Source organism: Erinaceus europaeus, chromosome 11 (genome assembly GCF_950295315.1).
Source record: "Erinaceus europaeus chromosome 11, mEriEur2.1, whole genome shotgun sequence".
Classification (NCBI taxonomy): Eukaryota; Metazoa; Chordata; class Mammalia; order Eulipotyphla; family Erinaceidae; genus Erinaceus; species Erinaceus europaeus.
Genome location: NC_080172.1, coordinates 67697643 through 67724097, shown reverse-complemented (window position 1 = coordinate 67724097; position 26455 = coordinate 67697643). Strand labels below are relative to the sequence as shown.

Below are 26455 nucleotides of genomic sequence, written 5' to 3'. Positions count from 1 at the left end.
TGAGGGACTCAAAGGGGACCAGTCATTGTTGTCACTCCCATGGGCTCAGGGCAGTAGGAGAGTGACAGGATCCAGACTGTGGTGCCAGCTGGGTGCTGGTGAGCAGAGCCTGGGAATCCCCTCACAGCTCTTCCTCAGTGTCCCTTCACCAGTCCCTGGGAAGAAGAATTTGCTTTCTTACGGTTTGAGAATTAGAGGCCTGGGAGTTGGGTGGTAGCGCAGTGGGTTAAGCACATGTGGTGCGAAGTGCAAGGACCTGTGTAAGGATCCTTGTTTGAGCCCTCGGCTCCCCACCTGCAGGTGTCTTCCTAAGTGGTGAAGCAGGTCTGCAGGTGTCTATCTTTCTCTCCTGTCTCTGTCTTCCCCTCCTCTCTCCATTTCTCTCTGTCCTATCTAAAGAAAATAAAAAATAATTAAAAAAAAGGAGAACTAGAGGTCTTATTCCAACAGATTGTTCAGACTGTGTTTGATTTTTCTCTTCATCAGGAAGTTTGTCATCTCAACTAGCTATGCCTTTCTGCTCTGGTCCTGGCTGGTCCCCACTGGAATCAGTCAGAGCTGGATCTGCTGGTGGGCAGGCAGGCAGGGAGAGGTGACACATGGCAGAGCCTGCAGCTGGCACCTTGCTTGACCTGGCCTGTGGGTTGTGGCATCTTGGGAAATGGACTCTTGAGTACCTGTGAGCACCTTGTCTGGAAAGTGCCCTGTTCCTAAGTGGCTGCAGTGGGACTTGGCCATGGGGGGTGGGGTTGAGGTGGGAGGCGGTGGGTGAGGATCAGATAGGTACAGTGAGGAACTCAAAGGGGACCAGTCATTGTTGTCACTCCCATGGGCTCAGAGCAGTAGGAAAGTGACAGGATCCTGGCCAGGTGCTGGGTTTTCTCCTTTAGGAGGAAGAACCAGGACTCAGGAAGTTGAATTTATTAGTGCACATGCTCCTATCAGCTTTCACACTGGCTTAGCTGAGTCATTTAGTGTGATCTAACCTCTTATCCAGCTGCATACACATATCTGAGCATGATGTGCCAGAGGAGGAGTGTGAGGGAGCCCTGGGAAGGCTGGAAAAAGGCAGATATGCTGGGGAGTCAAGGAGGAGCCAGTTTTAGAGGGAAGAAGGGAAGGGAGGGCAATAGAGAGAAGCAGAGATGGGAAGAGAAAATGGCTGTTTTTCAGCCCTGCCCCTTCACTGGTGTGGGTGTGAAAAGCGGCTCACTCGTGTGTGCCTCAGTTCCCCTTTAACTCATGCTGACTATAGAGCCTCCCCTGTAGGGTAAGTGTGAATTCTTAGTCTTTTTTTAAAATTTTTTTATTATCTTTATTTATTGGATAGAGACAGCCAGAAATCAAGAGGGAAGGGGGTGATAGAGAGGGAGAGAGACAGAGAGACACCTGCAGCCTTGCTTCACCACTCATAAAGCTTTCCCAGGGGCTCGAACCCGGGTCCTTGTGCATTGTAATACATGCGCTTAACCAGGTGCGCCTCCGCCTGGCCCCGAATTCTTAGTCTTTTCATGATTTGTAGTGATTTAAAATAGTAGAACAATACAGTCTCCATAGTAACCCTAGATGAAGATGTAACATTTCCCGGAAGTTATACTTAATAGGACCTTCTCTGGTCTTGAACTCAGGTATATTGCTGTGGAGCTGCTTGTCCCCACTAGGCAGCCAACCCTCATTCTGGGTTTTCCCTCTACCCAAGGGCCTAAAGAAGATCTCTGCCTACATGAAGTCTAGCCACTTCCTCCCAGACCCTGTGTTTGCAAAGATAGTCTCATGAGGAAACAAATAGGACCTAGAAGAGGTTGAAGTGAAGAGCCACTCCGTGCTCTCTGGGCCCTTTGTCCGGATCTCAGCCTGACCTCTAGCCTTGCCTTGAACACCTTGAACACTTGTGTGTAGGCCCTGCTCCACAACTGACCTCTGAACAGCCCTGCCTGATCTCCAGTAAAACCTTCATCATACCTGCTGTGTCCTGTTTCCAGCTGCCCCTGTGCTCTGGGGACTGACTGGTGGCACTGGCCCTGGGTGGAGCATGGGGATGCGTGTGGTAGGAAGGAGACTGAGACTCTGGTTTCTCTCTGACAGCTGAGTGCAGAGTCCTCCTCAGGCTCCATGCAGAAGGAGGCATCTCTGTGGCCTGTGTCTCTCCTTCCCTCCCTCCCTCCAGCCTGAGGCTGCATGGCTGTGCAGGGCTGTGTGACTCAGTGAGTTGGGCCAGCATGGGGGGTCTCCCAGTGGAGAAGCCAGGGTCCTTTCCCCTCTAAGCTGTGGGGTTTATCCCAGCTGTGAGGTGGAGCCTGTGTCTGCTCCTTGTCAGGAGTCTCCATGTTCCTCTCAGATGCAGCATAGCTGTTGTCCACAACTAGCTTGGGGGTTATTCTCTAATTTCCTGCATATCCATGGGAGAAATTTCTTTTAAACTGTATCTATGAATTAAAAAATATTTATACTATTATAGAAATACCATGAATGTCTAATGAGAGAGAGAGAGAGAGAGAGTAGGTACCCACTACAACATATTCAGTGCCAGGGATCAAACTGGCTCCTTGGGCATGTAAGTCAGTGGTTTACCTATTGACTGGTTCTCTGACTGAGAGACAGTATTTTTGGTCCTGCATTTCTTTTAAATTTTTATTAATGATTTAATAATGATTAACAAGATTGTAGGATAACAGGGGTAGAATCCCATACAGCTCCATACAACTCCACCAGAGTTCTGTATCCCATCCTCTCTATTGGAAGGTTCCCTATTCTTTATTCCTCTGAGTATAGACCAAAGATCTTTTTTAAAAAATATTTTATTTGTTTTCCTTTTTGTTGCCCTTGTTTTTATCATTGTGGTTATTATATTTGTTATTATTGATGTTGTTGTTGCCGGATAGGACTAAGAGAAATGGAGAGAGGAGGGGAAGACAGAGAGGGGAGAGAAAGATAGACACCTGTAGACCTGCTTTACTGCTTGTGAAGCGATCCCCCTGCAGGTGGGGAGCCAGGGACTCGAACCGGGATCCTTGCATTTTGCACCATGTGTGCTTAACCCGCTGTGCTACCGGCCAACCCCGTGGACTAAAGATCTTTATGGGGTGCAGAAGGTTGGAGGTCTGGCTTCTGTAAATATACCTAGTGTACATGAAAAAAAAAACAACGCTGGGAGTTGGGTGGTAGCACAGCGGGTTAAGTGCAGGTGGCGCAAAGCGCAAGGACCAGTGTAAGGATCCCGGTTCAAGGCCCCCCCCGCCCCCCCCACTCCCCACCTGCAGGGGAGTCGCTTCACAGGCAGTGAAGCAGGTCTGCAGGTGTCTGTCTTTCTCTCTCTCTCTTTGTCTTCCCCTCCTCTCTCCATTTCTCTCTGTCCTATCCAACAACGACAACATCAATAAGAACAACAATAACTACTACAGCAACAATAAGAAAACAAGGGCAACAAAAGGGAATAAATAAATATAAACAAACAAACAAATAATACAAATAATATAAAACAAATAATACAAAAAAAATACTGCTTAGGTATTTGGGGGTAGATAGCATAATGGTTATGCAAAGAGACTTTCCTGCCTGAGACTCTAAAGTCCCAAGTTCAATCCCCTGCACCACCATAAGCCAGAGCTGAGCAGTGCTCTGGTAAAAAAAAAAAAAAAAAAGGCTTAGGTGTTTGAGATCTAGGCTGGAGTCCTCGGGCCTCTGATGGGGTTGCTCACAGCTCCTAGAACCCAGCTCTGCTGGTGACAGGTGTGATGCAGCCTGGTTGTCCCCCTTCTAGAAGGCCCACATCTAACACATGAAGTGCTCTGGTCTCTCCCTGCCCTTCTGCAATGTGCACTCCAGAGTCTAGAGCGCTGTAGGGGCTGAGAGTCTCAGTTCTTGCGCTTCCAGGAGCAGGTCAGCAGAGGCTTCTCCAGGTTGTGTGTGCAGGCATGTGACCTCTGGGGTGACTGTCACCCACACAGAGGGGAGTGGCTGTGGAGGAGAAAGTTTTTTGTAGCTCTGGCATCCTCTCACTGTGCTATTATGTTTGTAGCTAATCTCTGCCTTGCTATCAGGTGAGGTTTACAGGGCGGAGACTGCTGTAATAGGGACTTACTTGGCTCTTGAACCTTCACTTGGCAAACTGAGCTTCCCAGAGACGGTGGGAATTCTGCAGCCTGGGGGTGAACTGACGGTGTGTGTGTGTGTGTGTGTGTGTGTGTGTGTGTGTGTGTGTGTATGGGTTGGGGTGGGCAGGATTTGATCTTTATGACTCAGGCTTGTTCTCTTAGCACAATGTTGTCTGCCTTCTGGCAAACAGGAGAAGGAAGGGAGCTGAGGGACTTTGGCACTGACTGAAAGAAGCCAAGTTGAGGCCAGGGGCATTGGTCTAAGGTTCCCTGCTCTTGCTCTTGGACTGGAGTCCTGTGGACTGGAAGCCTAAAAAGGATCATGTTCCCTCCTGCCTAGGGTGGTGCTAGTTCTATTGTCCCTCCTCTTTGAGGCTGGGAGGGTGGAGTAGGGCGTGGTCTGGGGGTAAATAGAAGCAGAGCCCAGAATACATTCCTGTCCAGGTCAGAGGATAAATTGTAACCCCAGCTCATTGTTCCCTCATCTCAGAGCAGAAAACCTGCACCATGGTTATGACTTTGGGTTACTGGGACCTCCGCGGGGTGAGTAAGAGTCCTCTGAGTGAGCCATGGGGTTGTGTGGTGGTGCAATTGGTGCTGGAGGGACACATAAGAAGCTGGTAGATAAGGAGGTTGGCATCTAGTCTTCTTTTGTACCAGAAGTTTCCTCTTCAGGCCCTGCTGGCGTCTGGTCTCTCTAACTGCCAGTTTTTATTTTATTTTATTTTTTAAATTTTATGTGGGGGCATGTGTGTGAGTCAGTGAGCAGCATCACTGGGGTGTGTACGGAGGAGATGCCCTGCGGCAGACTGTCTCAGGGCCGGGCCGGTCCCTACCTCTCTGATCTTTGTCATGGCATCTCCTCCAGCTGACCCTTCCTATCCGCATGCTCTTGGAATACACAGACACGAAGTACGAGGAGAAGATGTACACAATAGGAGATGGTAATGACATCTTGGATTTTTGCTAGCTACCTGCTCCCCACCGACCAGCCTTATCAGGGGATGCCCCTTCCCTAAACACCCTTGAAAGTACAGTGTGGTCTCCAAGGCAGGATGTGGAGGGGATTGCTGGGACCGCTAAAAAGCTGCTGAGATGGTTCCTCTTAGGGCTTGCCCGTCTCTAGTCAGTTCCAGAACCTTCTGAACATTCTTTTTCTCTAGCCTGAATGTGAGATTTGGCTCAGGTTTCTGATGCCCTGTTTAAGTGGGGTCTGCTACTGACTTTTGTGCAGGTTTCCTGGATATGAAGTCTTAACTCTAGAGGGTGTGTGCATATGTAGGTTTTATTCACTGTCTCTTCTCCCCCATAGCTCCTGACTATGACAGAAGCCAGTGGCTGAATGAAAAATTCAAGCTGGGCCTGGACTTCCCCAATGTAGGTGCAGGGCTGAGTGCTGGGCAGTTGAGGGTACTTCTCCCTGCTCCCGTCTGCCAGCTGAGGGCCCTCAGGCTGCAATGCTTTCTGCTCAGCCCTGAGCACCCTGGCTTTCTGCACTGCCTTCCCATGATCCTCTGTGCTGGGCTCAGTCATTCATTGACAGGCTCACTCAGTGCCCAGCAGAGACAGACCCTGGGAGACCAGGTATGGGGGGTGCCTGGGGTCCCCAGTGATCTGGCCTGTGCTCTTTGCAGCTACCCTACCTTATTGATGGGACTCACAGGCTTACTCAGAGCAATGCCATCCTGCGCTACATTGCCCGCAAGCACAACCTGTGTGAGTGTGACTGGGGCTGGGGAGCTGGGAGGTGGGCTTTCCATGGGCTTATATGGGTGGGGTTGGAGGGCAAGTCCCTGCTATTGTTGCAGGTGGGGAGACAGAAGAGGAGAGGATCCTCGTGGATGTTTTGGAGAACCAGTTCAAGGACACGCGCATGCAACTGATTAGGCTATGCTACAACCCTGACTTTGTGAGTCCAGGTGGGCTTTTGGGGATCCCTTTTGATGGGTTCACAGCATTTTGATGAGGAAAGCAGACTCTACACTGTTGTTTTTGTCTTTGAAAACCACGGAGTTCTTGATGATCTGGAGTATATTCATGACTTGAGATTGTGCCTAATGATTCTTAGATTCGGTTACATGCATCATGATATTCCAGACTTCAGTGTGGAAATTTATTCCTTATTATTTATTCCTTACTGTGTTTACCTTGTTATCCAGTCATCTCTCCCTGAATCATACAGCCATGAGCACCTGTACTGAGTACTTAACTGAGTGTTACCCTTTTCTCCTCTGCTTTTTTCTTTTGTTCTCTTAAATTCTATTCATCACTCCAGATTGTTCTGTTGTCTATCTATTTACAGGGAGATGAAATCAATGCCTGGGCCCACCTAGGATATCAGCCCTGGCTGTTCTCACCTGTGGATAGTGGGGGTTGGGGGACTTGGGAAGCTTGTGAGTCTGCCCATATGCATGTGTGTGGTGACAGTTGTTTTGTCTCTCAGGAGAAACTGAAGCCCGAGTTCTTGGAAGGGCTTCCTGAGAAGATGAAGCAGTTCTCAGAGTTCCTGGGGAAGAGGCTGTGGTTTGCAGGGGACAAGGTACAGGGAGAGCTTTGTGGGTGGGAATGTTATTCACTCATCCTGGGCTGGAGGGAGGTGGCATCCATGCTGTCTGTGTCTGCAGCTCACTTTTGTGGATTTCCTGGCTTATGACATCCTGGACCAGCATCGCATATTCCAGCCCAAGTGCTTGGATGCCTTCCCGAACCTCAAGGAGTTTCTGGCCCGCTTTGAGGTGACTGTCTTCATTCTCCTGGCATGTCTTTGTATGTATGTCTTCCCTCTTTACTCATTTGTTGTACTTGCCCTGGAGGTAAGATAAAAAATAGAAAAGGAATAACTGTCATTTACAGAAGACTGCCAGTTGTTTCTATGCCAGGATTTATGCTCATGGTTTTATGTGTTTTGAGTTACATTTAATGTTCAACAATCTTATGAGAGAAGAATTATCCCTTATATTTATAGATAAGGAGATCAAGGCTTGAGTGGGAAGGAGTTGGCTCAGCTCACAAGGTAGCACAGGCTGTGCTGTGCTTCCCACAGTCTCTGGCCTCACCAGGAATAGTATTTCCCTATCCTGTCCCAAACAGAAGAGGATCAGATCCTTTCCCAGCCAGATGCATAGCCCAGGCAGGGGGTGGAGCACAACTTTCACAAGTGTATTGGTAGGAAAACAGAGACATGATGAGATTAACAATACCCAAAACCAAAACAAACAAACCGGAAAAAAATTCTTCTTTCTCCCTTTCTCCCTTCCCTTTTCTTCCCTTCCCTTCCCTTCCTTTTTCTTCCCTTCCCTCCCTTCCCCTCCCCTTCCCTCCCCTCTTCTCCCATCTCTACCCCTCTCCTCCCCTCCCCTCCCCTCCTCTCTTCACATTCTTGCCTCCCTGCCTTCCTTCCATCTTTCTTTCAGGAGCACTGCTCAGAGCTGGCTTATTGCTGTTACCTGGGATTCAGTTTGGGACCTCAGAGTCTCAGGCCTGATAATCTGTTGTATAAAAGGACCCTAGGATATTTTTTATTTCTAAAAAATGTTGTAACTGCTCCTGCCACATGTGCACTGAGGCTTTCCAAATGGGAGTTAGTATTGAGATTTGAGTACCCGGATGAGTCTCCCTGAGGAAGAATTCTCTGATGACTTTTGTGTTGGGGGCACTTTTCTTCCCTCTCAGAACTCCTTTTCCTTAGTCTTCAGTTACCTCTTGTCTTGAAGATGGAGTCTAATGTTCATCATAACTTCCACTCACTGATCTTATCATCTTCTGCCTGTGATGGACTGTGACAGGCATAGTGGTCATTCACTCCTGAGCTCAGTGCAGTTGGAGAATGACAGGCAGTAGGCTTAGTGGCTGTGGTACTGTTGGTGCTGCTGAGCTTCCCTGGGCCTCTCCTTACACCCCCTCATGTCACCCTGCATCAGCTCTCAAGTGGAAGAGAATATGGGTCTTATTAAAGATCTTGGAATTTGAGGCATCAGTACAATAGGGTTATCATCTGTAATTTCATTTTTCTGTTCAAGTGATCTTTTTTTTCCCCAAGTGATCTTCTTATGAGGTTTTATAATCTCACATATCACCTGTCCCAATGTAGATTCTTCAAGTTCTTCAAATATGTAGATTTAAAAAAATATGCTATTTGAGAGGAAGTCAAAAGTTGACCTACGTATCACAGCACCTCGGGAACCCCATGTGGCAATTGACTCTGGCGTCTGAACTTCTTTTTCCCACCCTCAGGCCCTTAAGAAGATCTCTGCCTATATGAAGTCCAGCCGATTCCTTCATGGACCTCTGTTTGCAAAGATGGCCTTGTGGAACAGCAAATAGGCCCCTGGAAGACAAGAGGGAACCTGAGAGCAGTGGAACCTTGATGCCTCCCCAAGTCACCCCCTCATTCTTTCTCCTTCTCCCTTTCACTCTGACTCTGGCCTTTCAGGCTTGTTTCTTCCCCCAGTCTCTGCACATCCAGGATGATGAAAGCTCTTCCACTCCCATTTTCTCCTGAATCCCCTGACTCTGATGTTATCCTTCCCCTCTCAGCAACAGATTACCGTACCCCCCAACCCTTTTCTGGTTGTCTCTGCCTTGAAGTACTTTCTGGGCCCTTTGCCCACATCTCAGCCTGACCTCCAGCCCTGCCCTGAACACCAGGACTGGCCTGTGTGTGGGCCCTGCTCCACAGGTGGTCCCTGAACAGCCCTGCCTGATCCCCAGTAAAGCCTTCATCACACCTGCTGTGTCCTGTCATTATTCCTCTTGGTCACCTGGATTCCAGCTGCCCCTGTGCTCTGGGGACTGACTGGTGGCACTGGCCCTGGTGGAGCACAGGGACATGTGTCGAAGGAAGGAGCACTGAGACTCTAGTTTCTTTTCTTTTTTCCTTATTGGGGAGATTTATGGCTACAGTCAATAGTAAAATACAGTAGTTTGTACATGTGTAACATTTCTCTGTTTTCCACATAATAATTCAACCCCCTCTAGGTCTTCCTCTGCCATTATGTTCCTGTTTCTCTGACAGCCGAGTGCAGGGTCCTCCCCAGGCTCCATGTGGAAGGAGGTGTCTCTGTGGTCTGGGTCTCTTCTTCCCTCTCTCCATCCGGAGGCCCCATGGTCATGCAGGGCAGTGTAATCCAGTGAGGAGGGCAAGAGTGAAGGCCTCCCCAGTGGAGAAGACTGGATTTAAAAATATATATATTTTTATTTATTTATTATTAGATGAGACAGAGATAAATTGAGAAAGGAGGGAAGATAGAGAGAGTGAGAGACAGAGAGACACCTGCAGCCCTGTTTTACTACTCGTAAAGCTTCCCCCCCTGCAGGTGGGGACAAGGGGCTTAAACCTGGGTCCTTGCGCACCGTGATGTGAGCGCTTAACCAGGTGTGCCACCTCCTGGCCCCCTGGATTTTTTTTTTTTTGTCATTGCTGGGATTTCACCAATTTGACTGATTTTCTTTTTCTTATGAAAAGAGAGAGATAGAAAGAGTGAGAGAACCACTGCACCTAAGCTTCCTCCAGGGCTGTTCTGACCTGGGATTTGAAACCTCCCTTACATGACAAAGCAGTCACTTTCCTAGTGAGGTATTTCACATGCTCTGAGAGCTGGGGTCCTTCCCCTTTCCATGTTGTGTGGCTTTTACTCAGTGGCCAGGAAAATTCTGATTCTTTGATTTCACTTTGTTCTCAGAAGTTTCTATGTTGCTCTCTAGGCTGCTGCACACTGTTAACCAGACCTTGTTTCTTGGCTATTCCCTTATTTTCTGTGTATGCTTGAGAGAAATCATTTTATCTGTTTCAACAAAACTTAAAAAGAACTATTTTAATATTTATAGCACATGAGAGTACAAGAGACTTGGAGAACTCCAGAGTACTGGGTGCATTCTGTGTGCCACAGGTCAAACCAGGAGACTGAAACATGCAAATGTGAGCTCTAACCAACTACTCTATCCCCTCTGAGAGGGTTTGTTTTTTTTTCTCTCCAGTCTTGTGTATATGGTTAAATAACTAGCGTACTCTGAAGGAATACTTTGTTTAGTGACATCTAGGCTGGCATTTCAGCCCTCTGATGGAGTCACTCACACCTCCTAGAACCCAGCTCTGCTGGTGACAGGTGTGATGCAGCCTGGCTGCCCCCCTTCTAGAAGGCCCACATCTAACACATGAAGTGCTCTGGTCTCTCCCTGCCCTTCTGCAGTGTGCACTCCAGAGTCTAGTGTGTTGTAGGGGCTGAGAGTCTCAGTTCATGTGCTTCCAGGAGCAGGTCAGCAGAGGCTTCTCCAGGTTGTATGTGCAGGCACCCCCCCCCCCCCCCAGCTGAATGTGTCTCCATGGAATGATTGTCACTCTCACAGAGGGGAGTGCTACGGAGGAGAAAGTTTCTGCTCGCTTGGGCGTTTATATTTGTAGCTAGTTTCTATCCTGTTATCAGGAAAAATTTAGAGGAGGAGAATTCAGTTCCTAGGCCTGTGGGAATCCTGTAGCCCCAGGATGAGTTGATGGGTATGTAGAGGAAGGAGGGGACAGGTTTGCAGCATTATGACCCAGGCTTGTTTTTTTTTTTTTTTTTTTTTTTTGGTAAAGGCAAATTTTTACTTCATGATCTATTCCTTGATTTTAGCTCAGGTGAGACACATATCAGAGAGGACTGGCTGACCTACAAAGGCTTTACATCTGTGGCAATTTGTGATAGTGGCTCATAAAATATATACACTTCCTCAGTAAAAATTTCCCAATTTTTTTAATTGTTGTAGTTATTATTGTCATCATTCTTGGATAGGACAGAGAGAAATGGAGAGAGGAGGGGAAGACAGGGAGGGGGAGAGAAAGACACCTGCAGACGTGCTTCACCGCCTGTGAAGTGACTCCCCTGCACGTGGAGAGCTGGGGGCTTGAACAGGGATTGTTGCCGGTCCTTGCGCTTTGCGCCACGTGCGCTTAACCAGCTGCACTACCGCCCGACTCCCAAAATTTCCCAATTTGAAGGACTCATAAGAGAAAGGCCCCAATAGTCATTTAAATCATATTCTTATTCTCTTCCTTCTCCTTCTATTATTATTTGATAGGACAGAGACACCTGGAGAAGTTGCTTCCTGATCTATTTGCTTCACCACCTGTGGAGTTTCCCTCGGTAGATGGGGAGCAGGGACTCAAACCCAGATCCTTGTGCTGTGAAACATCTGTTTGAGTGCACATGTTATAGTGCATAAGGCCCCAGGTTTGTGTCTCTGGTCCCCACCTGCAGAGAAAAGTTTTACAAGTGGTGAAACAGTGCTGCAGATGTCTCTCTGTCTCTCTTCCTCTTTATCTCCCCCTTCCCTCTTGATTTATAGCTGACTTTATACAATAAATAAATAAAGATACTGAAAGATTTTTTAAAAACTTAGTTAAGGGGGTTGGGTGGTAGCGCAGTAGGCTAAGCGCACGTGGCGCAAAGCGCAAGGACAAGCTCCAGCCCCCAGCTCCCCACCTGCAGGGAGGTTGCTTCACAGGTGGTGAAGCAGGTCTGCAGGTGTCTATCTTTCTCTCCCCCTCTCTGTCTTCTCCTCCTGTCTCCATATCTCTCTGTCCTATCCAACAATGAATGACATCAACAACAACAATAACCACAAGGCTACAACAAGGACAACAAAAGGGGGAAAGAAAAGGCCTCCATAGGGAGTCGGGCTGTTGTACAACGGGTTAAGCGCAGGTGGCGCAAAGCACAAGGACCGGCGTAAGGATCCCGGTTCTAACCCCGGCTCCCCACCTGCAGGGGAGTCACTTCACAGGCGGAGAAGCAGGTCTGCAGGTGTCTATCTTTCTCTCCTCCTCTCTGTCTTCCCCTCCTCTCTCCATTTCTCTATGTCCTATCCAACAACAATAATAACTACAACAATAATAAAAAACAAGGGCAACAAAAAGGGAATAAATAAATAAAATAAAATATTAAAAAAAAAAAGAAAGAAAAGGCCTCCAGGAGCAGTGGATTCATTGTGCAGGCACTGAGCCCCAATAACCCTGGAGGCAAAAAACAAAAACAAAACAAAAAAAACCCCGTGGTCCGGGAGGTGGCGCAGTTGATAGGGCATCAAATTCTTGAGCATGAGGTCCTGAGTTCAATCCCCGGCAGCACATGTACCAGGGTGATGCCTGGTTCTTTCTCTCTCCTCCTATGTTTCTCATTAATAAATAAATAAAATGTTAAAAAAAAAACCCCACCAAAAACATAGTTAAAAAAAGCATATGTTAACCAGGCATACCACTGTCCAGCCCCTTATTGTCTTCTTTTGTTCGTCTTCTCCTTCTCCTCCTCCTCCTCCTTCTCATTGTTCTTCTTTAACCAGAGCACTACTCAGTTCTGGATTATGGTAGTGTGGGGGTTGAATCTGGGACCTTGGAATGTCAGGCATGAAAGTCTTTTTGCATAACCATTATATTGTACTTTTTCCTCCCACCCCCTTAATGTGGGCAAACTGCCCTCCCCCCCCCAAAAAAAACATAATCTTAGAAACACAGTGAATATTTGGTTTCTAATATTCTACTGTATTAAAATGTATTATGACTGGTATTATGGTGTTGGGGAGACAGCATAATGGTTTTGCAAATGTCTTTCATGCCAGAGGCTCTGAGCTTCCAAGTTCAGTCCCCAGAACCACCTAAAGTCAGAGCTGAGCAGTGCTCTGATAAAAAAAAAAAAAAAAGAAAGAAAGTTTCCCAGTGCCATTTATTGAAGAAAGCATCCTTCCTGTATTTAATAATTTGGGCCTCTTTATCAAAAACTAGATGTCCATAGGTGTGGGGATTTAGTTCTGGGCTTTCAATTTTGTTCCACTGTTCTGTGTACCTATTTTTGTTCCAGTACCAGGCTGTTTTGATTATGATGGCCTATTGTATAATTTGAGATCTAGGAGTGTGATACTTCCATTTCTGTTGTTTCTTGATTAGTCAAAAATTTGTTCTGCCTTATATCTTAACTCTTTTTCAGCCACCAGGCTCTAGATGCTACCATGATGCCAACCTGACTTCCCTGGGCAGATGACCCCACCAATGTGTCCTGGAGCCCCACCTCCCCAGATCCCTGCCCCACTAGGAAGAGAGAGAGAGAGAGAGAGACAGACTGGGGGATATGGATCGACCTGCCATGCCTATGTTCAGTGGGGAAGCTATTACAGAAGCCAGACTTTCCACCTTCTGCACCCCATAATGATCCTGGGTCAATACTTCCAGAGGGATAAAAAATAGGAAAGATATCAGGGAAGGGGATTGGATACAGAGTTCTGGGGATGGAAATTGTGTAGAATTGTACCCCTCTTATCCTATAGTATTGTCAATATTTCCATTTTATAAATTAAAAAAAAAAACAATAAATAAACAACATGAATTATGTGTGTAGCCAGCCAGTAATAAAATAGTAAAGAACTACATAGACAGTTCTTCTACACAAAACCCTTAAAAGTTCATGACTAAATTATTATGAGAAATCTTTCAAGGGGTGGTTTCTAAATCAGAGTCTTGAGCTTCCATGAAAACAGAAGCGTCTGTCTCAGAAGAAGGGAGAACACGACAGGCTCTGAATCCTCGATTTCTAAGTCGGGTACTTTCTCCTGCTCATAAATCAGGCTTGAATTCCCTTTGGCTTGAATCTCTTGCTCTTCCAAATCCAAAGGTTTCTCTGGGGTTGGAGGTACAACTTCTTCATCTTCATTTTCATTTTCAGGCAAAAAGTTACAAATCATGTTGGTTCTACAGGAGAAATCATTGTCCTTGATTTGCAGCCATTCCACGTTGCCTATGTCTTCCTCTCCTTCCTTCTTTTCTGTCAGAAGAGTTCTTGTTGTGCTAAGCTTCCCCTTCTTCTTCTTTCTCCTCCTCCTCCTCGTCCCTCCTTTTTGCCTCCAGAGTTACTGCACTACGAATCCCTGCTCCTGGAGGCCATTTTTTCCCATTTTGTTGCCTCTGTTGTTTTTGTTGCCATTGCTGTTGTTGTTGTTGGATAGGACAGAGAGAAATGGAGAGAGGAGGGGAAGACAGAGAGGGGGAGAGAAAGACAGACACCTGCAGACCTGCTTCACTGCTTGTGAAGTGAACCCCCTGCAGGTGGGGAACTGGGTGCTCGAATTAGGATCCTTACGCTGGTCCTTGTGCTTTGCTCCATGTACACTTAACCCACTGTGCTACCGCTCATCCCTCCATGCTGAGCTTCTTTACTGTATGGCATTTACATTTCAGCATTGTTTTATTATTGCCATCTGAATCTGCATGCACGAAGCTCTGATTTGGCACCACTTGGGAGCACCACGGCACCAGGGGAAGTTCCTTAGATGATGGAGCCATGCCTACTCAGGCTTTTTCTCTAAGCACAATGCTTCCTCCCTCCTGGCAAACAGGAAAAGGAAGGTTCTGAACTGAGGGACTTTGGGACCAAGTGGAAGAAGACAAGTTGAGGCCAGAGGCATTGGTCTAAGAGTCCCTCTGGGCTGAGTGCCTGAAGAGGACTGGAGTCCTCTAGGCTGGGAGCCTGAAAAGGGGCATATATCCTTTTCTCCTGGTGTCCTGTGGTGTCCCTTTTGAGGCTGGTAGGGGGTGGAGTACATAGGGTCTGAAGAAGTGTGGGGTTCAGGCCACTTTCTAGCCTTGGTCAGAGGATAAATTGTAACCCTTGCTCTCTGTTACCTCATCTCAGAGTAGATAAATCTATACTCTGGCTATACCTTGGGTTACTGGGACCTTTGCTAGGTGAGTGAGGGTTCTTTGAGGGAACCATGGGGTTTTGTGGTGGTAGTACTGGAGGAAGGTATATGAAGCTGCCAGGCAAAGATGTTGGCATCTCGTCACCTGTTCATCAGAAGATTATGTTCATCAGGCCCTGTTGCTCTCAATGCAGCTAACTGCCTGTCCTTTTCATATGGGGATATGGGTGTGTGGGGGTGAGTGGAATAGCTAGGGTGTGTGTATAGAACAGGGATGGGAAATGTCCAGTCAGAAGGCTGTATAAGCTTATGAAATCATTTGTTTTGGCTCTACCAAGACAACTGTAGGTGGGACTCAATATTCAATAAGTGATTTTTTAATAGCAGCATTAAGTACTTTTTTTTTCTTTGCCACCAGGATTATCACTGGAGCTGAGCGCCTGCAGGATGAATGCATTAGTCCTAATACCCTCCCCCCTTTTGATAGTTACAGACACTGAGAGGTAAAGAGGACATAGAGAGGGAGAAAGAGAGACACTTATACCACTGCTTCACTACTCATGAAGCTTCCTCCCGCATGTGATCATAATGATGCAAACCTTCTTCCCTCCTTTCCTCTACACATCCATCAGCCCGTCCCTGGGTTACAGAATTCCCACAGGCTCTAGGAGGCTCAGTTTGCCAAGCTGAGGGTGTAAATTGGAGAATAGCAGGCCCTAGATCCACATGTAAGCTTTGCACTTATGTAATGTAGACACACACACACACACACACACACACACACACCCCTAACAGCTTCTTAAACAAATGAAGAGCCATTGAGAAAGGGATTAAATCAGCCAGTTAGGTTGCACCACCCTTGTCAATAGCAGAGCTGAATTGTAAGAGCTGTAAATTATGGGGCTGGGTGGTGGTGCACCTGGTTGAGTGCACATGTTACCATGTGCCAGGATCCAGGTTCAAGCCCCTGCTCCCCACCAGCAGAAGGGACACTTCACAAGTGGTGAAGCAATGCTGCTGGTATCTATCTTTTGTCTCCCTCTCTGTCCCCTCCTCTCCTCTTTTTCTTTTTTTCTATCAAATAAAATAGGGGAAAAAATAAAAGGAAAAATGGCTACTGGGAGCAGTAGATTTGTAGTGCCAGCACTGAACGCTAGCAATAACACTAGTGACAACAACAACAACAACAACAATAAAAATAAAAATTGGGAATGATTCCATCAAGGGATTGAGATCTTAAGTCTAGATCTCACCCACCAACAGATTACTGTGGTATACGTGTTATTAGACCTGTTATGCAGGACCAAAAAATTCTTATGGCTGGGAAAGTAGCTCAGCTGGTATATCTCAAGACTGGCACACTCAGTTTCCTGGTTTGATCCTTGGCATACATATGCAGATGCTGCTCTGGAGATCTCTAACATATGACATACTCTCATAATATATGTGGAGAGAGAGAGAGATAGGAGGGAGAGAATATTTTTGAAAGTTTGTAGAAATAACTTTTTTATTTCTTTATTGGGGGACTAATCATTTACAATCAACAGTAAAATACAGTAGTTTGTAGATGTGTAACATTTCTCAGTTTTCCACATAACAATTCAACCCCTACTAGGTCCTCCTCTGCCATCATGTTCCAGGACCTGAACCCTTCCCTGCACCCCATAGTCTTTTACTTTGGTGCAAAACACCAAAGAAATAGCTTTTTTAAAATGGATTTTTCTCATGGGTACAGAAAACAAATGAATCGCCAAGAAGCAGGATCTGAATAACTGTTGCCATATCTGGGGAGAAGCACAGGGTCACTGAGAAAACAACTCCCACCTGACTGCTGTGATAAAGCCATACAATGTGGAAGAGGAAAGAACCTTGTCTCGCAATGTTGGTGAGATAGCTCAGCTGGAAAAGCCCTGCTTTGTCATGTTAGGGTCCCAGGTTCAAACCTCCATGCCCCCATGGCACTGGGGAAGCTTTGGTGCTTTCTCTCTGTGTGCTTCTCTTTAAAAAAATTTTAAAAAATTAAAAAAATTAAAAGTGAATTGGAGCGATGAAAGCCTAGCAACCACAAATAAAATAAGGTAAAATAAAATGATCCAATATCTCTCCACTGGAATATGACCACTGTTGTATGCTTTACACTGGGTTGTTCTAGCTCTCCCCCTGCCAAGAAAATTGGATCAGTCCTGCTAGTTTCGCGGCCCGCTTGGCCCCGCCCCAAGGAACCCCGAGAGAGTTCCAGAGTTCCACAGTTCCAGAGTTCCAGAGTTCTTGGCGCCACAGCGGGGGAAAGAGGCAGCAGAGTTCTGTTTGGTGATTAGTTTGTGTTAGTTTATGAATCGTTGTTCTTGAATAAAGAAATACAGCTTCCCTGCCCAGCCGTATGTCTCTGGTCGTCTCTGTTACCCGCCCGTGAAGCTAGCCCAGCCAGCTGGAGCCTCCGAATTTTAACAACAGACCACATCAAGGCCTTATTCACTGAGACACAAAGTCCTGCATGACCGTGGGACCAGTGCCATCAGTCAGTACCCACAAGCACAAGGGCAGCTAGAATCTAGGAGGCCAAGATGGAAAAATGACAAGACACAGAAGATGTGGTTGAAGTTTTACTGCAGATCAGGCAGGGCTGGGCAGTGGGCATGTTGAGGAAGCAGGACCCATCCACCAGGCATCAAAATCTTCAGGGCTGAGAGATCAGGACTGTGCTCCATGGACCCTGGGCCCAGTCAGGTGTTGTTAAAATTTGGAGCTCCAGCCGGCTGGGCTAGCTTCGCGGTGGTAGACAGAGACGACCAGAGACACATGGCTGGGCAGAGAAGCTTTATTCACGAGCGGGCAAACGTGCTCTCCTGTCTTTCTGCTCTGGCGGCAGAGAGAGACCCTTAAACTAATCACCACACAGATCTGTCCTGCATCTTCTCACGCGGCCATGCCAAGAACTCCTGAACTCTGTAGGGATTCCGGGGGCGGGCAGAAGGGCTCTGCAAAACTAGCAAGGGCCAAACCAATTCTCCTGGCGGGGGGAGAGCGAGACCAAACCAATGTGAAATATACAACAGTCAGGCAACTCACAGCCAAGGGGACACAGAAGGAAGAATGGTCTGCGGGGCTTACAGAAGACTAGCTCAGTTGAGGAGGGCACTACTGGATGAAACTTGTGTTGTACTTTAAGAAATAGATGGATACCAGCAGCACTGCTTTACCACTTGTGAAATGTCCCTTCTGCTGGTGGGGAGCAGGGGCTTGAACTTGGATCATGGCACATGGTAACATGTACACTCAACCAGGTGCACCACCACCCAGCCCCATAATTTACAGCTCTTACAATTCAGCTCTGCTATTTACAAGGGTGGTGCAGCCTAACTGGCTGATTTAATCCCTTTCTCAATGGCTCTTCATTTGTTTAAGAAGCTGTTAGGGGTGTGTGTGTGTGTGTGTGTGTGTGTGTGTGTGTGTGTGTGTGTGAGACTCTACATTACATAAGTGCAAAGCTTACATATGGATCTAGGGCCTACCATTCTCTAGTTCACACCCTCCTGTGAGCAGGTCAGCACAGGCTATCTAACTGATGTGAGCTGCTTAAGGAAAAGACTCTAGTAATTCTGGAATACTCTTACTGTGATGCTATATTTATTCTAATTTTTGGGTCTTCTATCAGATAAAGTTTAGGGGGGGGCAAAAAATACTGTAAGAGGAATTTAACTCTTGGGCCTTCACTTGGCAAAGTGAGCTTCCCAGAGCCTGTAGAATTCTGTAGCCTAGGGATGGGCTGCTGGGTGTGTAGATGGAAGCATCACTGTGGATCATTCTGGTTAGAGCTTGTTTTCTAAGCACAATGCTGCCTGCCTCCTGGCAAACAGAAGGAAGGGAATTGAAGGACTTTGGGATTGACCGAAAGAAGATAAGTTGAGGCCAGGGGCATTGGTCTAAGAGTCGCTGCCCTTGGACTGGAGTCCTCTGGGCTAGGAGCCTGAAAGGATCATATTTCCTCCTCTCCTGGGAGTTGTACTAACCCTGGTGTCCCGCCTCTTTGAGGCTGGTAGGGGGTGGAGTAAGGTGAGCTTTGGGGGCAGGGTTCACACCCACACCCTAGCATTGGGCAGAGGATAAATTCCAACCCAGCTCTCCATTTTCTCATCTAAGAGCAGAAACACCATGGCTATGACCTTGGGTTACTGGGATGCCCGAGGAGTGAGTAAGGGTTCTCCTAGTACAGTGTGTGTGTGTGTGTGTGTGTGTGTGTGTGTGTGTTTATGAAATCATCTGGGGCAGAGACTGTCCCTGACTGGGAATCCCTACCTGTCTGACCTCTGGGGCTGCATCTCTTCTAGGTTGCTCTCCCCATCCGCCTACTCCTGGAATACACAGACTCCAAGTATGAGGAGAAGAGATACAAGATGGGAGATGGTAATGACACATGAGTTCTGCTTCTGACTCCCTTTTCTCCTCTTGGTTTCCCTCTACCAGCTGAATGAGGGTTGTCCCTTCCCTAAACACATTTGAAGGTATTGCTTGGTCTCTGTGGCAGGACATGGGAGGTGACTTCTGGTCCTCCAAATAGCTGTTGGGATGGTTTCCCTTAAGGCTTGCCTTTCTCTGAGTAGGTTCCAGAAAATTCTATCTGCTCCCCCTGCCCCTCACACACAAGCTGGGATGTGAGTCTTGGTTCAGAGTCCAGAGTTCAGGGGACACTGTCACTGACTCCTTTGTCATATCCAGGGGCCTAGAACTGGGCTCAGGAATTTTTTTTTTTTAAACACACACACACACACACACACACACACACACACACACACACACACACACACACACACACATATGTATATATTTTTTACCAGAGCACTGCTCAGCTGTGGTTTATGGTGGTTTATGGCAGGGAACTGAACCTGGGACTTGGGAGCCTCAGGCATGAGAGTCTCTTTGCATAACCATTATGCTGTTTACCCCTGCCCTAAATCCATATTTTAATAATAGTTTTTATTTTATTGGATAGAAACAGAAATTGAGGAGCCAGGTGGTGGTGCACATGGTTATGCATATACATTACTGTGTGCAAGGACCCAAGTTCAAGCCCCTGTTCCCCACCTGTGGGGGGAAAGCCTCATGAGCGGTGAAATAAGGTTGCAGGTGTCTGTTTCTCTCTACCCCTCCCCTCTCAATCTCTCTCTGTCTCTATCCAATAAAAAAACAACAGAAACTGAGGGGAAAGGGGGAGATAGATGTGAAGAGAGAAAGCGAGACATTTGCAACTCTGATTTACCACTTATGAAGCTTCCTTCCTGCAAATGGGAACCAAGGGGCTTGAATGACTCAGGAATTTTGTGTTCACTGTCTCTTGTCCCTGCAGCTCCCAACTACGACAGAAGTCAGTGGCTGAATGAAAAGTTCAAGCTGGGCCTGGACTTCCCCAATGTAGGTGCTGGGGTGGGTGCTGGGCAAGTGAGGACATATCTCCCGCCTTTTCTCTCCCAGCTGAAAAAGGTCTTGGGAGGTCAGGTTTCCTGCCTGCCCTTCCTCAGGGAGGGAATACAGGGGTGCTTGGGTTCCCCATTGAGCCCGTGTTCTTTGCAGCTGCCCTACCTGATTGATGGGTCTCGCAGGCTGACACAGAGCAATGCCATCCTGCGCTACATTGCCCGCAAGCACAACCTGTGTGAGTGGGGCTAGGGACAGGGAACAGGGGGCCAGTGGGCAATGCCTCTGGGTGGGGTGTGGAGGGTGAGTCTCTGTTGTGTGTCTGCAGGTGGGGAGACAGAAGAGGAGAGGACCCTTGTGGACATTGTGGAAAACCACTGTGGGGACATGCGGCTGCGGCTGGCCTGGCTCTGCTACAGCCCTGACTTTGTGAGTCCCTCCTGGTGCGCTGAATGGGGTTCCTTCCTGCTGGGCCTCAGGGTTTTGATAAGGAGACCTGATTCGTGTGTTCCTTCTACACTGCTGCTGTTTACCATTTAAACTCCTGAGTCTCTGATCCTCAAGAGATCAGCATGTTGCCTCCAGAGTGGCCTCATGACTCCACACTTGTGAAATGAAAACTCTGACACTGTACATAGAAAGATATTCTGGGTACTCTGGAGTGGATTTTCTTTTTTCTTTTTTGGCTACCAGGGATATTGCTTAGGTTCTGTGCCTCCACCACTCCACTGCTCCCAGCAGCCATTTTTTCTCCTTTCCCTTTCTTTTTAATGGAAGGTGTGAGAGAGGGAGAGAGAAATAGAGAAGAGTAGTCCACCATTTATGGAACTTTGTCCCTGCAGATGGGGACAGTGGAACTTGAAACCAGGTCCTCACACATGGTAATGTGTGTTCTCTACTAGGTGTGACACTATCTAGTCCCTGTGTTTACTTTGTTATCCAACTGTGTCTCCCTAAAACCTTAAGCCATGAGCACTTCTTCTTCTTCTCCTTCTTCTCCTCCTTCTCCTTCTCCTTCTCCTTCTCCTTCTTCTTCTTCTTCTTCTTCTTCTTCTTCTTCTTCTTCTTCTTCTTCTTTTTCTTCTTCTTCTTCTTAATATCTATTTATTCCCTTTTGTTGTCCTGAGCACATCTTCTTATAAGCAACCGAGTGTCAACCACAGGGCCATTGTACCTTGGTCTACTCCATTTATTTATTTGTTTATTTTAATGGTCTTAGCATCTTATGCTGTTCTCTCATGTAGCCAGAGAAAGAGAGATAGTGTGAGAGATTCCACAGTTTCCTCCAGTGTCATAACACCTCCATGTGGTAGAGGGATTCAGAGAAGCCTCCCCTCTCTCTCTTTACCAGAGCATTACTCAGCTCTGGTTTATGGTGGTACGGGGGCTTGAACCTGGGATTTTGGAGACTCAGGCATGAGAGACTTTTAGCATAACCACTGTTCTGTCTCTCCTGTCCACCTTCAGAATCTGTTTTGAACACATGAAAATGTGGGCACCCCAGCTGGTGAGCTAGCTCTTTGTCCCTGCCTACTCCTTTTAGTCTCCGAAATTTATCTTCTCTCTCCAGAAACTGCTCAGCTGTCCACTCAGTTCTGTTGTCAACCACTTCCTAGAACTTAAAACTTTTTCACTTGTATTGTTAGTTTTTGTTCAGCCCAGTGTAGACCATGGTGACCCAAGTCACAGCACTCCTGGGTCTCACCCCCCTGGGAAATGAAACTTGTGGTGACAGGTGCAGACAGTGCAGTGTTGCTGCCTTCCTTTTGCTCTCTCAGTGGACAGTCTCACAGCACCTGTGATGACCACAGGTGAATGAACTCAGCCTGGCTCTACCTGGGATATCAGCCCTGGCTGCTCTCACCTGTGGATAGTGGGGGTTGGGCGGCTTGGGAAGCTTGTGGGTCTGTCCATATGCATGTGTGTGGTGACAGTTGTCTTGTCTCTCAGGAGAAACTGAAGCCCGAGTTCTTGGAAGGGCTTCCTGAGAAGATGAAGCAGTTCTCAGAGTTCCTGGGGAAGAGGCCATGGTTTGCAGGGGACAAGGTACAGGGAGAGCTTTGTGGGTGGGAGTGTTATTCACTTATCCTGGGCTGGAGGGAGGTGGCATCCATGCTGTCTGTGTCTGCAGCTCACTTTTGTGGATTTCCTGGCTTATGACATCGTGGACCAGCATCGCATATTCCAGCCCAAGTGCCTGGATGCCTTTCCAAACCTCAAGGACTTTTTGGCTCGAGTGGAGGTGATCTCTTTTTCCTTATTATTTACCTTTCACTTGCCACCCTTCTTATTTTTGTTACTTTGCCTGTCCTGGAAATAAATGAACAACAAACCACTGGGGAGTCAGTGTCTGTTCCTTTCCTGTGTCAAACAGAAAGGGGCCAGGCCCTCTCCCAGCCTGGGTACACAGCTCAGACAGGGGATGGAGAAATTTTAGGGGTGTGTGTGTGTGTGTGTGTGTGTGTGTGTGTGTGTGTGTGTGTGTGTATAGTTCTTGATAGGAGAGCAGAAACATGGTAGGATTAATAGTAACTTCCAAAGATGTAGAGGAAATTTACTGTTTTTTAAGAAGCTTTGAATCTACCCCTGCCTTAGATAACACTAAAGTTCCCAGGTCTGTAACTAGTGTTAGGATTTAAGTTCCCAAGTGGATTTGCCTGGGGAAAGATTTCTCTTTATTGTATTTGTGTTGAGTCATTTTTCTTTCTTGCCTCACCCGCCTCGCCCTGCCCAGCCCCCTCCGCACCGGTCCCCTTCCCTCCACTCCCCTCCCCACCGTTCCCCCCTCCTTTTCAATTTCCTTTCTTTCCTCTTTTTTTTTAATATTTATTTAATTTATTTATTCCCTTTTGTTGCCCTTGTTGTTTTATTGTTGTAGTTATTATTGTTGTTGTCGTTGTTGGATAGGACAGAGAGAAATGGAGAGAGGAGGGGAAGACAGAGAGGAGGAGAGAAAGATAGACACCTGCAGACCTGCTTCACCGCCTGTGAAGCGACTCCCCTGCAGGTGGGGAGCCAGGGTTCGAACCGGGATCCTTATGCTGGTCCTTGTGCTTAGCGCCACCTGCGCTTAACCCGCTGCGCTACAGCCCGACTCCCCCTTTCTTTCCTCTTTATCTTATTCCCTTTCTTTCTTCTTCCTCTTTCTCCTCATCTCTCTCTCTCTTTTTCAATATTTTTCCCTTTCATTGCCCTTGTTTTTCCTGTTGTTGTAGTTATTGTTATTAATGTCGTCATTGTTAGATAGGACAGAGAGAAATGGAGAGAGGAAGGGAAGACAGAGATGGGAGAGAAAGACAGACACCTGCAGACCTGCTTCATCGCCTGTGAAGTGACCCCCTACAGGTGGGGAGCGGGGGGCTTGAACCGGGAGTCTTACACCAGTCCTTGCCCTTATCCTTCTGTACTACTGCCTGACTCTCCTCTCTCTCTTTACCACAGCATTACTCAGCTCTGGCATATGGTGGTACGGGGGCTTGAACCTGGGATTTTGGAACCTCAGGCATGAGAGACTTTTAGCATAACCACTGTTCTGTATCCCCTGTCCACCTTCAGAGTCCGTTTTGAAGATGAGGCAGTATGTTTATTTTAAGGCTTTCTGATTATTCACTGATCTGCTCTTTTCCTGGGTGTGAGGGACTGTGACAGGCACAGTGGGATTCAGAGGGGACCCCTCACTCTTGTTACCCTCCCTGGACTCAATTCAGTTGGAGAATGGCAGGCAGCAGGCAGCAGGCTTGGTGGTTGTGGTGCCTCTGGCACTGGTGAGCTGCTCTGGGCTTCTCTTCACAATCCCTCTACTTCCATCCTACTGCTCTTCAGGTGATCTCCCTTCTCAGCTAGTTCTCATGGGCTCTGGCTCTCATTTGGACAGATCACCCCTGGCATTTCTGTAGGAGCTGGGGCTGTGGACTTCCAGGGAATGGGGAGTGGCTGTGGGTGTGGCCACAGGCAAAAAGAGCTGGCAGACCAGGACTCTGATATTCTGCAACTCAGGGGCCCCTCTGTAGTGAGGCTGGTGCCCAACACCCCAAGTGCCCCTGCCTGGCTGGCTGTAGCAAGAGTGAAATGGGCTCAGTCTCCTGGCCAGGCATGAACTCCATCCTGTGGGTAGACAGTGAGAGCCTGTGCTCCCTGGCTTTCTTCTCCACATCCTGGGCCAATCTCAGCCCTGCTTCTGCTGAATCATTGCTGAGACTGGCCTCTTTTGCAAGTTGCTCTGGTACATTCTGAGCTCCCTGTTCTCTTAGTGGTTTCATGGTGGGATCAGCATCCTTTCTGTGAAAGATGGAGAATGCTTATGAGACAGGGATAAGGGCTTTCTGAAGGGAAGGCTGAAGAAGGGGTGTCCAGAGAAGGGTAAACACAGCAGAACTTGGACTGGAGTTGGTGTGATTCACCAAAAGTAAAAGACTATGTGGGTGGGAAGGAAGGGTTCAGGTCCTGGAACATGATGGCAGAGGAGGACCTAGAATGGAAATATAGAAAACTGGGAAATGTTACACATGTACAAACTATTGTATTTTACTATTGACTGTAAACCATTAATCCCCCAATAAAGAAATTTAAAAAGGGGGTGTTCAGGAGAAAAAGCTCAGAACTGGGGCAGGCACAAGTGCGTGCCTGTAAAGGAGGAAGTTTCCTCACCTGTATGTGCCTGACTTTCCTTGCTAGTCATCAGAAGAATTTATCTTGAGAGTAATTGTGTGAATTCCAAAGCTATGCATCAAGTTTAAAAGTTTCATGAGAGCCCAAAGATCATAAACCACAGAGCACATAGTTGATTCTTCAAATATGGCACATGGTAAGATACCACTTATTTGACTAAGAAGTCATGAGTTGACCTATGTAACTGAGCACCCCAGAAAGTCTTTCTTTTTTTGTTTCCTATTATTTTTATTTATTTATTAGATAGAGACAGTCAGAAATTGAGAGGAAAGGGGATGATAGAGAGTAAGAGAGACAGAAAGATACCTGCAACACTGCTTGACCACTAGTGAAACTTTCCCCCTGCAGGTGGGGACCAGAGGCTCAAACCTGGGTCCCTGTGCACTGTAACATGTGTGCTCAACTGGATGTGCTACCACCTGGTCCCCAGAAGTATTTTCTTAAATCCTAACACAGGACACCTCACCCAGGAAGGACTCTCTAAGTCCTGAATTTGGGGCTCCTACAGTGGGGTTACAGGAGCACAATATGGCACCTGACTCTGGGCTCTGACCTTCTTTTTCCACCCTCAGGCTCTGAAGAAGATCTCTGCCTACATTAAGTCCAGCAGCTTCCTTCATGGGCCTCTGTTTGGACCGACAGCTTCATGGAACAGCATATAGTGTGTATAAGGGCACACTCGTCACACTCAGAGAAGGAGATGCTTTGAATTTGCTGTACTGAAGCCAGGAGGTCAAAGTGACTCTCCTACACCCCTGGTTCTCCTCTCTGTCTCTTTCCTTATTCATTTCTTTCTTGCTTGCTGTGAAATTACTTGTTCCTTCCTTTCCCTTTCGCATTTGTCCATTTCTCAGAGCATCACACACCCCATCTTTATTCAGTAGTGTCCTTCTCAACTTAACTTCTCTGAGTCCCACAGACCATCTTCCTTCAGTGTCCCCTTGGCTGTGAGGTGTCTGACTGGGCCCAGGATCCCTGTGTAGGCTCTGCTTCCTCAGCTTGCCACCCTACATGCTGATATTTTTTAAGTATCCCTATTTCTTTCTGTAGGTGAGATTGGTGTGTATAGACATCTTTTTGGTCCTTCTTTTAACATCTTACTCAAACAAATAACCTGTTCTGCCTGATCCCCAGTAAAGCCTTCATCACACCTGCTGTGTCTTGTCATTATTTCTCTCAATCACTTGGACCCCATTCCCCCTGTGGCCATGGGGACTGACTGGTGGCACTGGCCCTGCTTGGTGCATGTGGATGTGTGTGGTAGGAAAGAGCACTGCGACTCTGGTTTCTCTCTGACAGCTGAGTGCAGAGTCCTCCTCAGGCTCCATTGGAAGGAGGCATCTCTGAGGCCTGTGTCTCTCCTTCCCTCTCTCTAGCCTGAGGCACCATGGCTATGCAGGACTCTGTGACTATTGCATGCAAATGTTGTGCACTATTGATGTACAATCTATGTAGTTTCTTAAAACCTCCTTTTGGTTTTTAATTATCTGTTTCTTTGGGTAGATGAGACTATTATGTATCAGTACTTTTAGGCTCTTTATTATTTCAAAAGAGAAATAGTGATTTACAAGACTGTGGTAGTCACATGAGTATAGTTTCTTATCTCCACACAATTGTTG

The 26455-nt window shown here is 47.2% G+C and overlaps 2 protein-coding genes across 5 annotated transcripts; both read left to right on the top strand.

Moving 5' to 3' along the window:
* Positions 1–4495: 4495 nt before the first annotated feature.
* LOC103119099 (glutathione S-transferase Mu 2-like) lies at positions 4496–16618 on the top strand. 3 transcript variants are annotated; one of them, XM_060201939.1, is made up of 8 exons: positions 4496–4637; positions 4963–5038; positions 5407–5471; positions 5729–5810; positions 5903–6003; positions 6538–6633; positions 6719–6829; positions 16492–16618. In XM_060201939.1, exons 1-8 carry the CDS (start codon positions 4602–4604, stop codon positions 16522–16524), a joined length of 600 nt encoding a protein of 199 aa, XP_060057922.1. In that variant the 5' UTR covers positions 4496–4601; the 3' UTR covers positions 16525–16618. The 3 variants fall into 3 exon arrangements, with proteins under 3 accessions (XP_060057922.1, XP_007529406.1, XP_007529405.1); XM_007529344.3 differs by lacking the exon at positions 16492–16618 and adding an exon at positions 8328–8825; XM_007529343.3 differs by lacking the exons at positions 6719–6829; positions 16492–16618 and adding an exon at positions 8328–8825.
* Positions 16619–18804: 2186 nt separating this feature from the next.
* LOC103119123 (glutathione S-transferase Mu 2-like) lies at positions 18805–25986 on the top strand. Of its 2 annotated transcripts, XM_007529372.3 has the most exons (8): positions 18805–18944; positions 19085–19160; positions 20101–20165; positions 20325–20406; positions 20497–20597; positions 22119–22214; positions 22300–22410; positions 25409–25986. In XM_007529372.3, the coding sequence occupies exons 1-8, from the start codon at positions 18909–18911 to the stop codon at positions 25496–25498; spliced, it is 657 nt and encodes a 218-aa protein (XP_007529434.1). In that variant the 5' UTR covers positions 18805–18908; the 3' UTR covers positions 25499–25986. The 2 variants fall into 2 exon arrangements, with proteins under 2 accessions (XP_007529434.1, XP_060057923.1); XM_060201940.1 differs by lacking the exon at positions 20101–20165.
* The last annotated feature ends 469 nt before the right edge of the window (positions 25987–26455 follow it).